Genomic DNA, 12,463 nt, shown 5'->3' on the forward strand with positions numbered 1-12,463 from the left:
GTGGCACCTGGATCAGAACACAGGCTCAATGAAGATGTCTTACTAGTCAGTGACAGCATAGACCCGCCTACTGCACTTTCCTGCAGGCTGCTGGCGCCGTTTGACACCTCCCTGAAAGGGGCATAAAAGACGCATGTGATAACTGGGAAGAGGGAAGGCTAATAATGGAACATATGCATATTCAGGGAATATAACATACTTATGTTTAAATATGTCTATGCTCACCCAAGAGCCAGGGAGATTTCTTCCAGCTGAGTCTTGTGCTCTAGTTGGCCATTCTCTGCAGGCTTCATTTTGTACTGCTGAACATCATGCGCTACTTGGTTTTCCTGGTTTGGACATGGACAAAACATGGTTAGAGGCTTGAAACATGCTTAGCTGCTGTTATTGTTGTATGCTAATATGCATTCACCACTGTGGCAAAATGTACCTAAAAAGGCAGCATGGTGTATATTATAGATTCCACAGGGAGAGGATGAAGTGATTCTTCAAGAAAACTGCATCTTCATATATACAGTATATACATATAGACAGTTATAAGACTTGATTCACTGTCCTTTTTGTTGGGGACTCAGTGGAATGTTGTGTCCCCCTCCTCCAGTCATCACAGGAAGAGGACCTTTCATCAACAATTACCCCCTATACCAAATTCTATCCATATATACTGTATACAGTAATTATTACTGTTCTACCTACTGTTGCCTAACAATCCAACTCCCTTACCATAGCCATCTCGCGGGTCCTCTTGCCAATCTCTCTCTCCACCTGGTGGAGCTCCAGGCTCAGCTGTTCACTGGAGACTGCTGTTGCACTTGCTCCACCTGCTGGCCACTTGGGCTGCTGCTGCTGGGCTGCTGCCACCTGGGCCTGGCTGGGTTGCACAGACTGACCAGCCAGTGCACTGGCCTCCCTCTGCAGCAGTAAGGAGTTACTGGCAACCTGTAATAGTAAAACAGGAGGTGAACAGGATGAGTGTGCAATTTAGCCATTTCTGGCTATAATCAGGGAAAAATACAGCCTAACATGCCAGCTGTTTTTATTCTTTGTCACATCACATCCAAATAAAAAATATTTTTAGACATATAATTTTTAAAAAATGCAGAATTTATCATCATTTCCTTCCCTGACCTTCGTAGGTCCTCGTTAGTTAATGAGTATACACACCTCCATGCTGTGCATTTGAGTCTGTTGGGTGATCTGTTGATTGACCTGCTGCAGCTCAATCTTTAACTGTTCTCTGTCTGGGGCTGCCAAAGGTAAGCTGTGAGGAGGAAACAATGAAAATTTTACACAGGTGGCTTTATGATCATCACCCTAGACCAGAAAGTTTGTTTCATATATGCACTTTGTTCTTTTCCCAAAAGCATGATCATTGTATGAATATGAAAAAGATGACAGTAAAAGCAAACACAGGCCTTACCGCTCACTAAAGTGTCCCTGAGATGAGGAGGCAGGCTGGTGGGAGGGGTATGAAGCTCCACCCCACCCTACATGGCTTCCATATGTGTATTCTGCTGTAGGTGAGAGGGTAAAATGGTTGTCATATTTTCTTGGCAAACCGGAATAACCACCACAATTATGTAAATGGCAACAAAGCAAAACTTCACTTTAAGATGTTAGAATAGTTTCCCAACAAAGTCACAGCCCTTTTTCAAATATAGCCTGAGGCAGAGAGCTTGGCTTTAGTGCAGCTATTTTCATTTAGCTGAGAAAGGCTCCCTACACTATCTGTGCAGGGGCTGGCTTATCCTTGTGTATCCAATTTCACAATTGGGTGTGATGTCACAACAGTTTCTATACCACTTGCTTTGAGAGTAGGAGACTTTAAACTACTTAAAAAAAAACAGTAGAGATGGAGTTTAATATGTTGCCGTGCACATCTTTTTTCTGTTACCTTGAATGGCCATATGTTTAGAGTTTGGGTTTTGGGGAGTGGAGGCCATAGCCTGTATGGGGCCAGTGGTCTGGTAGCCTGTCTTTGAGGTGCGAGAGATGGCACCGAATCGTGATACAGTGGGCTGGGGGCCAAAAGGAATAATGGGGTCATCGTCCTTGACTTCTGCACTTCTCCGAGGAGCCTCCAACGATGGCTCCCTCAGACCCTTAGCCTCCACATTCTGGCAGGGAAAGGGATGGGTAGAGAGAGGAGAGGTTATGGTATGGAGAGATGTGAGGAAGAGGCAAAGTGAGTAACATATTCCTTTCTCACTTGAAAGAGTGATTTAACAATGTTTTTTGCCACCTCAAATATTTACATGGGAAACACCACTGACTGCATTTACAACAGACAGTCTGACAGCTCCCAGAAGTGAAGCCACCTAGAAATGATCCCCCTGGTGGCTGGTTGCAGTAAAGGTCAGAAATCCTGTCTCCTCCATGTTAGTGGATAGGACATGAGCCAAACTAACAACTCAAATCAAATAAAATTTTCCCAGAGATGATATCCATCATTTTTGGTAGATATTACCATGCTGATTTGTGTACAAGTGATCATTTTTCTGGTTTAATAAGTTATTTGATTATGTAAAAATGGGTGTATTTTGGTTGATTTGAGAGTTTTGATTAGTATAGCCATCCCTGGTAGGCTAGTGGTTAAGGCGCAGCGCTTTTGCCACTGCGGCCCGGGTTCAAATCAGGGTTGCATCAGGAAGGGCATCCGGCGTAAAACACGTGCCAAATGTCAACATGCGAGTCGTCAGTGTGACGATTCGCTGTGGCGACTCCTAAACAGGAAAAGCCGAAAGTGACTTTCCTTTGACAGTTTTGATTAGTGATTTGATGCCGCCACTCTACTTCTCATCACTACTGAGCAGAATCTGGTGGCAAAAAGCAAGGAGGCAGTCACCATATTCACAATATTTTAGCTTCACTTTTACATAGTGGAGAGAAGTGGTGGCAATCGTATATAGAGCCAATGGGAAATACTGACATGATTATCACTGGTTATGTCGCTGGTTATATCCATCTGAAACTCACCATCATATCCATGGCACCAGGAATCATGACTTCTTTAGGTTTGGCATCTTTTGTGCCAATGTAGGAGCCAATAGTTTCACAAGACCAGGGTGAGTATTGCCCGGCGTAGTCAGGCTCTCTGCATTTCACCATGGTTTTTGAGCTCTCCTCACCATACTGCAACCACAGGACATGCAGAAGAAAAAGCACTATCACTACAGTGAACCAATACTCATTTTAAAGTAATACATCCCCCATGTTCCTTACTGTTTGTGAATCCTAAAATTATATGTGTCAGATCTTACAGTTTAATGCCACAACCTGATCCAGTCTCGAAGACTCGCAGAGAAATTCACTCAGTACTAACCTCAGGAGGGTAGTCACGAGGGAAAGGATGAGGAAGAGTTGGAGAGGCAGCAAATGGTGGAGGGGAGATAACCTTCCTTTCCTCCAGCTGGGATAACAGCTCCTGCCGACGTCGGTGCAGATAGTCCAGGCTGGGCTGTGAACCACCATATGATGGCCCCTAAGACACACACATAAATATTGCTTCATTGTTTCTTAGTGTTTTATAATTACCATGATCACACAAAGAGAAAAGCAAATAGAGTAAATGAAGAACTATCAAAACATACCCTGACATAAGCTCTCATGGTTGGTGCCTGGGCACCTGGTTGATAATAGCCATCTGGTGGGTATCTATCCCGGGCACTGGGCTCCTGGTGGTAGAGCGAGTTAGCCTGCCCTGCTGACGGCGGGGCAACATCCATAGGCGCGGGACTCATTCTAATCAGGCCATCTCTCTGGGATGGGTAAGGCTGTGGGGGAGGTGGTGGGCCAGCATATGTTCCATGGCGACCTCGGTCATAGTGTGGAGGGTGAGGGTAGGAGAAGGCTGGACCAGAGTGAGGGGTCTGGTAGGTGCGCTCTGGAGGGCCGTAGCCAGAATAGGGATCCTGGTAAGTGGGTCCAGACTCACTAGGGGCTGGAGGGTTACGGATGTAATCCCTATGAACATACTGTCCCTGCTGTTGGTATGGGTACCCTGAAAAATAAATGGAAGACTTATTCACATCTATCTCACAAACTACTTCCAAGTATAAAGCAAAAAGATAATGAATTTGCATCAGTAACACAGAAGAAACAGAAGCACACTATTCACTTTACTTGAGCCTTACCTGTGGGATATTGTGGGGGCTCATACTGCGAAGCAGAAGGTGGTGGGCGAGTGTCATAGCACATCTCAGAGAGCTGCGGAGGGGGGTACACTGGTGAACCTCTGGGTACCACAGGCATGTGCTTCACCCCAGAAAGGTGGTCTGCTGGCATCCTTGGATGAGCAATGGCATGAGGTGGCAGAGGCATCCCAGGTTTGGGCACAGCATCCAGACTACAAGAATAAATGTCATGTTAATTCAAACAGGGCTGATAGACAGTGAGCTACATACAGTATATGTAAATCAAACCATAACTGTGAGCCTCTGAGTATTAAAGGTCTGCAGGTTTCCACTTTAGGCTAAGACTACTTTATATCTGGTGGTGGTGTTAGCTAGACTGCCTTACACAAGTGCATTATTTCAGATATTACATACTACATTTTTCCCTAAACTCATAATTCAAATATTATTCTACATACTAAACAACGACATGCCCTCTTTTCCATTGACTATTGTGCTTTCTTAGACTAAACTGAACTGTATTAACTTTGGATGACAGCTACAAACAAAAATAAGAAATTAAATTAGTGGAATGTGAAAGAATGTGCATACATGTTTAGTCTTGACAAATGCTGTATTACGAAGAGATGCCAGCACTCACGGTTAATACATAGAGTCCCTTAGAAAAAGGAGTATCATTTCAAATGTTTCATTTGTATCAAAAAATTAGGAATTTGGTTTTGTGGTTTGAATTTGGTTTGCTCCATGGCACATAGTTACCTGCTCTTTAGGTGCCAACTAAATTACTGTACAGAGCGCTACACTCACACATCAGGTGGGGATCCTGGGGCACTGGGACTCCCTCCATCCATCTTGACGGTTTTACGCAACAGTTCATAGGGAACTGTGTCCGTGCCACGAGCAATGAGCTGGGGCGCAACAGTGCCATTGGTAAGGGGTGAATGTTTCCGGGTCACTGCTACATCAAGAGGAAGGCCCTCTTCTGGCATGAGCCCACCAGGGCCAGGGAGGCGAGCTGCCAGACGCTTATTCATCTTACGATACCTGACAAACATAAATACAGTACAAATTGTATATGAAACGCTGTGGTATTTCTGGATAAATGAGAGAAGGAAAATGGTTTCAATCCAACAGCAAAATCTAATTTGAAAATATACACAAGAAAATATACAGCTTCTTCTGGAGGCACCAAGGGCCAGGCGGAAAACTAGGGGGGACAGAGCCTTTGCTGTGGTAGGTCCAAACCTATGGAATGCCTTGCCGCTTTATATTAGGCAGGCCCCCTCACTGTCCACTTTTAAGTCTTATTTGAAGACCTACTTCTATTCATTGGCGTTTGACCAGGAATGACACTCTGTCCCTGGTGTTAGTGTTTATATTACTGTCTATAGCTTTTTATGTGTTGTTTTTATATTTGTATGATATGTTAAGTGCTTTGGTCAGCTGTGCTGTGGTAAAGCGCTATATAAATAAAGTTGAGTTGAGTTGAGACAATGCATCATGTTGAAGACTCACTTCTCCAGTTCTTCCTGAGAGTGAGCAAAGGTGCAGCTGGCCCCACGAGGACAGCCTCCTTTCTGCTTCATGTCACGGCACATGTATGTCTTGTACTTGCTGTGCTGAGAAGGCTAAAGAAAGACATCAAGTATTATTAAAATAGAGGATTCTCAGCTTTTTGTTTCATTATGGTAAAACTATTTATGAAGTCGTAAAAACTATAATATTATTATTATATTAATAATATTTTCTAAATACCTAAGAATATATAGACGTGTTCTAAATGAAACATCAACATCAAGTGTCTTAAGGTGTTTTGCACCCATGAGCCATCAGAAGGTATCAACACCATTCTTAATCCCAGCTTTTCTGTGATCCAATTGAAAACTGACCTGTTGAGGATCAGCTCCTTTCTTGCTGTGGTTCTGGATAAAGTCCACCAGGCCATGCACCACTGTCTTCACTGCTACCAACCCCTTTTCAAGCTGCTCCCATGTAGGAGGAGGAGCATCTGGGATAAACAGAAAAACATGGATAAATAAAAGAAAACTGTCTAGCCTGCAAACTCAAAATTAATCTACATAATCCCAAGAGTTTGTTGCTATGAATGTTTCTACTTTTTGCCATCTAAATACATAAACCTAAATAGATGATACAATCCACTTGCTCTGTGTGCCAACCACTTCTCTTGATCTCACCAACAGATATGATTTAGTGAGGATTACAAGATGTGGTGCTGAATTTTATATACCTGCTGGTAAAACATTACAAAATACAATAGAGATCTACTTGCAACACAGCATTTCATTCACAGCTTAATTTCTTATGATTAAAGACATTCTTTCAACACCTTAGCACAGTGTTGCACTACTGGAGCAGATCTTTATATTACAACACACTAACTTGTGACATTTGGAGGACAAATACCAACACACACTAAAATCTAAACAACATACTCCTAACATATCCTGACATTTACTCCAGAGGTCACAGTTCAAATTCTAAAATTGTGACACTGTATATATTTGACTTGCTCTTTACATCACTTCAAAACCAAGATTCCTGAAATCAGCTTGTTCTTACCAGGGCTGGGATCAATGTTGGCCAGCAGCTCCAGGTGGGGCCGCAACCTGTTGAGGTTGGCTGGATCGCCGGTCCTCTGCAACGCAATAGTCAGCTCCTGGACACTCTGAGCAAAAGATGCTGGCGTCTGCAGCTATGCCAGAAGTAGACAGACAGAAAGTTAATGCTTTCATATATTTATATAGGAACATGCTTTGATATAAAAAGCTAGAAAATGGCACCATGTTGCAGATCACATTTAAGAAATATTTGCGGACGTGGAAGCAAACACACTGTTAAACATCAACAAAAAGAATGTGTACTTCTGCCCCTTACCTTATCTATAATAGACTGCATGTGTGACTTGTGAGACTGATCCCCATACAACAGAGAAGACCACTGGTCAGGTGCAATCCGTAGCCCACCCTCCATGGCAATCTGAACAATCTGAGAGTCATGCTCTCGCCGCAGAGCTTCATAAGTTCGAAACTCCTCTTTCAGCTGCATCAGAGATGAATCTTCATCACGTTTGGTCACCTAGACAGCCACAGATGAAGTTAGGTGACATTTTAATTTCCCCCTTAGGCTTAGATGAGAGCTTTTACTTAATTGTCTGTTTTATACTCATCACTGCATTGCATTAGCAATGAATTTATTAAAAAAAAAAAGGCTTTTCATGGTCACTTTTAAGGAGTGATGGGCCCCATTGTACCACATGACCTACATTATTTCTCAGAAATTTAAAGAAAATTAATGACGATTTTTCCTGGTCCTCAGCTAGAGACGTACCTTGAAGCAGGAGGCCCTGTAAAGGAGCTGCACCACATGGCCTATGCTAGTTTTAGAGGCCTGTGGAAAGCGTGGCTCCAGTCTCTGGACAACAAAGAGAACCAAAACCTTCCTGGACAAAGCTGATCCATCCTCTAGAGCAAGAAGCACCAACTTTAGAGCTTCCTCCTGCATTGCTAATGAAGAAAAAAACAAACAAACATCAAAACCATAATTAAACAGTTAATTGTTAAAAAGCCTGAGCAGCCAACATTTACAAAGAGCATATAGACTGCTTCTGCTTGATTTTCTCTCTTTGAAGGTAATAAAAAATATTATACCTGGACCGAGAAACTGACATCCTCGTGCACGGACAGCAGCCCACAGATTGGAGGAGAGCTGCTGTGGATTCTGGTGCTGCAAAATGAGCTCAGTGACCGTTCGCTCACCCAGAGAGCGGGCAGCTCTCATGGCTCTAACGCGGCCCTCCTCCTCCACAAGCTGGCAGTGGACCAGTGTTACCAGTTTCCTCTGCATAGGTCGACTCAGCATGCTCTGGGCTGTGCTGCTCAGACCCACACCTGATGATTAGACAGGACAACTGGTACACCCATGGAATAAATACAGAAAAATGCAACATACCAGTATACCACATTTATATCAATGGAGAAAGACTAATTATTAGAACCACCAGCCAATTTGTTTCAGTTACATTGTGAAAATGCTTATTTCAAAAAATAAAATAAAAAAAAATCAATGTTACAAACTTGTAATGACTTATCAATTGTTAGTAGTAACCCAATATCAAGAAATCAATCATTTTCAAATAATAACAGGACAACCTTTTAAGCAAACTGCTTAAAACTTGCACCAGTGTTAAAAAGTATGAGTCAATATATGCTACAAGTGTAGGGCCCAATTTAATCCTCTTTCTTAGAAATTACAGTTTCATTTTTAGCAGTGGTACAAACAACAATTAATGTATGATTCTTTATTTTACACATTGATAAATCAAGTGAATTCAGATGTAATGTCCTCCTTTCTGGATGTGTTGGTATCTAAAGCTGACGTGTTTGTTTTGGCAACATTAGCAACCTAGTATGGTCATGATTTTACTTTTGAATTGGATTAACATGATTTTAATTTTGGAATAATTCAAGCTTTGTGTAATATTAGTGTTTTGTGTCACATCAGTAATAACCGGAGCATTCTACTGGACTGCCACATTTACTGATTAATCAGCTAATGCCAGCTCCAGTTTCTCGCAATCAACCATGATATTTTTCGTCATCGCTGGGAAACAGGACATGATGAGAGGAGCAAAGAGCAGCTGAGAGTTGCTTATGGTGTCATGTGGTTTTATTCAGTGTCTCAGACTCTAACAGCTAAAAAGAAACAGAGTAGCCTTGAAGCTGCACATATAAAACATGGCAATAATCAACTCATTTAATACATTTCATTAAAATTCCATCAAAGGTTGTTTTTGTTAATCAAGCAATAATTTACAAAGTCGCTATTTTTTCTCTTTTACATTATATTGCAAATTACAGTAGTGTTATAGTAGCATTTATTTCTACTTCTGACAATTAAAAATGCAATAGACACCTGCAATGTGTAATTTATTGTGTTTTGAATGGCGCTGTGTTTAAATGTGCTTATGAGTACAGTCTAAGACACACTTAATGTCATTTACTACTTTGTAAGTGGAAATTTTCAGACAGCTTCAAATTCATAAGTTCATGAGCTGTAACATGCTGTTTTTAAAAATGCTGATCTAAATGGAAAGCACTGATGACTTTAACCATTTATTCATACAGTTTACTGGCTTCCAAGATGACATTGCATGTAGGACATACAAACCCATAAACAATGTAGTGTTTGAAAAAGGAACAAGGCCATGTGTATTATCAGTCACCTAACAATATTCTCACATCATAAACCACTTTGCCTCCAAAACTACTGTGCAACTGTGGACTTCCCATGTTGAAAATACCCTCCAGCCATATGAGTGTCACTGGATCACTATTAACTAAGAAGAGACTATAAATAATAAACATGTGTTTGTGCATGCAAGTACCTCGGGTGTTGCTAAGGGGTTTGAGGTAGAGAGCCAGCTCCTCCACACACTGCCTGGCTTCCTCATAATGCTGAGAGTCCTCTGGACTGGTAATCAAGGCAACTGGTTGAGCCTTGGGAACCTACAGCAGAACAGAGTGGGAAAATTAAAGACAACCCACTGCGGTAGCTGAAAACCTTCAGTAAAATTATGTATCAATAATGTTGTAGTGGAACACAGTCATCATTCTCTGTTCAGTGTCTGATGTAAGACTTAGAACAACTACACAGAAATGAGTTTTGTAATTAATACCAAGTTATCTCTGATCTCTGAATCTGTGACATTAATGTGACAAAGTAAAATTGTAAGTCAGTCAAAGGTCTCCGAGTTTTTACAAGAACTTTGCGTTGTCAACATCTAGAAAAACTCTCAGCAGCACAAACTCGCTACTGAAACAAAATCAATTTTTGAATAAAAGCAATCGTCTTTAATAGTGTTATGTCAAATAGCAGACACAATTGACAAGCATTGCAATGGTCAATTAAATGACCATTAGGCATCCAGTAAAATTCAAAAGTAAATGTAACCCCTTCACTTTAGACTTTTAACACTGACTGAAGAAACCTGAAGCTCTGTGGTATTTTAATCAATAAGTGTTAAATTATTTTCATGGGTGACACAGAGGGATGTACTGATACCACTATTTTTCAGACCAAGTACAAGTACTTATATTTGAGTACTCAGAGTACCGGCAGAAGTGCTTAATGCAATTTTTCTGCTATAAAACTTATCAAAAAAATCTGTGTGACCTTAGAGGCAGTTTTTGAGTTTTTGTTTGATTGTGATTAAATAAAATATAACAGGAGACTATGCAAATTTTCTTAAAACCTTATAAACACAGCACTGCCATCACCTCTACTGAATATAAGCTGTAACTGACTGTAGCCTCCTACACAGCATACAGTGGTTTTTAACCTTTTTTGGAGTGTGACCCTCCCTTAGGATGAAATGATTTCACAACCCCTGCCCAGAATGTCAAAGTTTAGGAGCGCACAATATAACAGTTGGTAACTTAAAATGTTAAAAGGGTGTATGATCTTACTTTAAACTGGCTACTGTCTGTGGCATCATCCTGTCCTCTCTGCTGGACACATACATACTCTGCTGTAGAAAAGCTGCTCAAACTCACCCTTCAAGTCGAAAAGGATTCAACTCATTTTCATACACAGAGCTCATTAGATACCGCCATTAATTAGGCCTATGTAAAATTAGCATTTGGTTTCTTCTTATTTACAACAATTCAATATAATCTGCAGAACGACCACCGTTCACAATCACAAGTGTGAGGTTATCATAATGTTAAGTGGTATTAATGCATAGTATCACACAACTTTTATGAGTACAGGTAAAGCAGTAGGGTGGCACTGGACCAGAGACCCATACCGGTATAGGTATATCCCTAATGACAACAGAGAGTACTCCTACAGAACTCTTAACTTTCCATTTCCTTCTGGGCTTACTAATCTACTACTGCAGACAATAAATGCACAACAAGTTTCAGATTTGGTATCAAGAGAGCTGCTGTACCAGAGTCAAATTCCTGTGTCCAACACACCTGGCCAATAAAGCTGATTCTGATTCTGATATGGAAGGCACTCAGCTAAGAAATACAACTTCAGAGTTGTGACTGTATCAGATACACAACATGGTCATAGTGAATACAGTGTTGTTATCTAATACAGCATACCTGGAATTTATACAGTGATACCTGGAAATTCACTTTGCCTCACCCTGACAGTCAAACACTGACTCAGAAAAAAATAGCTTTAATGCTTGCACTCAGTAAACCAACAGAAATAAATCCATTGCTCAATGACTGGAGTGTGACTCATAAATGACTCTCCAAGTTACATGCACATGTGACAACCTGTCTGTAATGTTCTAATACAATCCATAAACTGTAATTACAGAAAAGACTGTCAAAATAACAATAGTATTTTAAAATGTTCCATTAAAACACAAAAGCTGTTACCTTTAATCACAACCCAGCAACAACAAAGGCTCTGCACAAGTGTTTCCAAATGAGATATCTGTCATAAACTGCCAAACTAGTGTACAAACACACAGGTCTTACCTGGCCTCCCACCAGCTGCAACAGGGCTGTGTTGACAGGCAGCTGCTCGATGTCTGTGCTGATGGCTGTCTGGTCAAAGGGACAGGCCTTACGGTGTAACTTGTTCAGGCACATCTTGCAGACAGTATGTCCACAGCCCAAGCTGATGGGCCGGCGAACAGTCTCTTCAAATGTCTGTGTGCAGATTGGGCACAGCAGGAACTCTGTCCATTGTGGTGCTTGCACTGGCATGGTTATATGTTGATGGGGACAAGTGTACGCAAATATGTGTAAGCTTTAACACAGAAAAAAATATAATAATAATAATAATTATATATATGGAAGATTCCACTGGAATCAAGAATTTTTTTCTTCCGAACAAACGTTCTTAAATGTTCTCACACATTGTGGATTTTGGATCACATCGCGTGATGAATACTGTAAAAGAAGAAGACAAAGTGAATTAAAATTGTGCAATCCAAATTCACCAAATCAAACAGCTTTACATACAAGCCCAAATGTAGCTTTACAGGGCTCCAGACTGAGAACTCAGATTTTGAGGCCAAACTTATTTAAAGGTGCGACTGACTTTTGTCAAAGATCGCACAGGGTGCGACTGCAGAAAAAACAACTTATGCACAAACAGTGCTCTCACTGTAAAAACAGTGGACAGACAATCTCCGTGCTACTGTCACTGCAACATTTATCTGCAGGTCTGTCAATCATACATCTCACGAGGCATCAAATGTGCCAGTCCAAAATTATTCTGAGACACACAAGTCATTCCTGGACACCTTTTTATGTTTCAAGTTTTTTTTTTTTTTTTTTTGGTGT

The 12,463-nt window shown here is 41.1% G+C and overlaps 1 protein-coding gene across 1 annotated transcript in view; it reads right to left on the minus strand.

Moving 5' to 3' along the window:
* rc3h1b (ring finger and CCCH-type domains 1b) overlaps positions 1 to 12,061 on the minus strand; it is a 12,937-nt gene extending 876 nt beyond the window's left edge. The window contains exons 1-20 of the mRNA XM_020595858.1: positions 12,032 to 12,061; positions 11,651 to 11,874; positions 9,538 to 9,658; positions 7,802 to 8,041; positions 7,482 to 7,657; positions 7,029 to 7,229; positions 6,714 to 6,846; positions 6,023 to 6,141; positions 5,649 to 5,761; positions 4,941 to 5,177; positions 4,134 to 4,345; positions 3,591 to 4,000; positions 3,323 to 3,481; positions 2,977 to 3,132; positions 1,895 to 2,117; positions 1,421 to 1,514; positions 1,165 to 1,261; positions 724 to 939; positions 226 to 329; positions 6 to 111 (exon numbers count right to left, since the gene is read on the minus strand). Of these exons, the coding sequence (XP_020451514.1) occupies positions 6 to 111; positions 226 to 329; positions 724 to 939; positions 1,165 to 1,261; positions 1,421 to 1,514; positions 1,895 to 2,117; positions 2,977 to 3,132; positions 3,323 to 3,481; positions 3,591 to 4,000; positions 4,134 to 4,345; positions 4,941 to 5,177; positions 5,649 to 5,761; positions 6,023 to 6,141; positions 6,714 to 6,846; positions 7,029 to 7,229; positions 7,482 to 7,657; positions 7,802 to 8,041; positions 9,538 to 9,658; positions 11,651 to 11,874; positions 12,032 to 12,035 (3,345 nt within the window). The 5' untranslated portion in view covers positions 12,036 to 12,061. The remainder of the gene's footprint in view (positions 1 to 5; positions 112 to 225; positions 330 to 723; positions 940 to 1,164; positions 1,262 to 1,420; positions 1,515 to 1,894; positions 2,118 to 2,976; positions 3,133 to 3,322; positions 3,482 to 3,590; positions 4,001 to 4,133; positions 4,346 to 4,940; positions 5,178 to 5,648; positions 5,762 to 6,022; positions 6,142 to 6,713; positions 6,847 to 7,028; positions 7,230 to 7,481; positions 7,658 to 7,801; positions 8,042 to 9,537; positions 9,659 to 11,650; positions 11,875 to 12,031) is intronic.
* Between the last annotated feature and the right edge of the window lie 402 nt (positions 12,062 to 12,463).

The sequence above is a fragment of the Monopterus albus genome, unplaced genomic scaffold (genome assembly GCF_001952655.1).
Source record: "Monopterus albus unplaced genomic scaffold, M_albus_1.0 scaffold28.1, whole genome shotgun sequence".
Classification (NCBI taxonomy): Eukaryota; Metazoa; Chordata; class Actinopteri; order Synbranchiformes; family Synbranchidae; genus Monopterus; species Monopterus albus.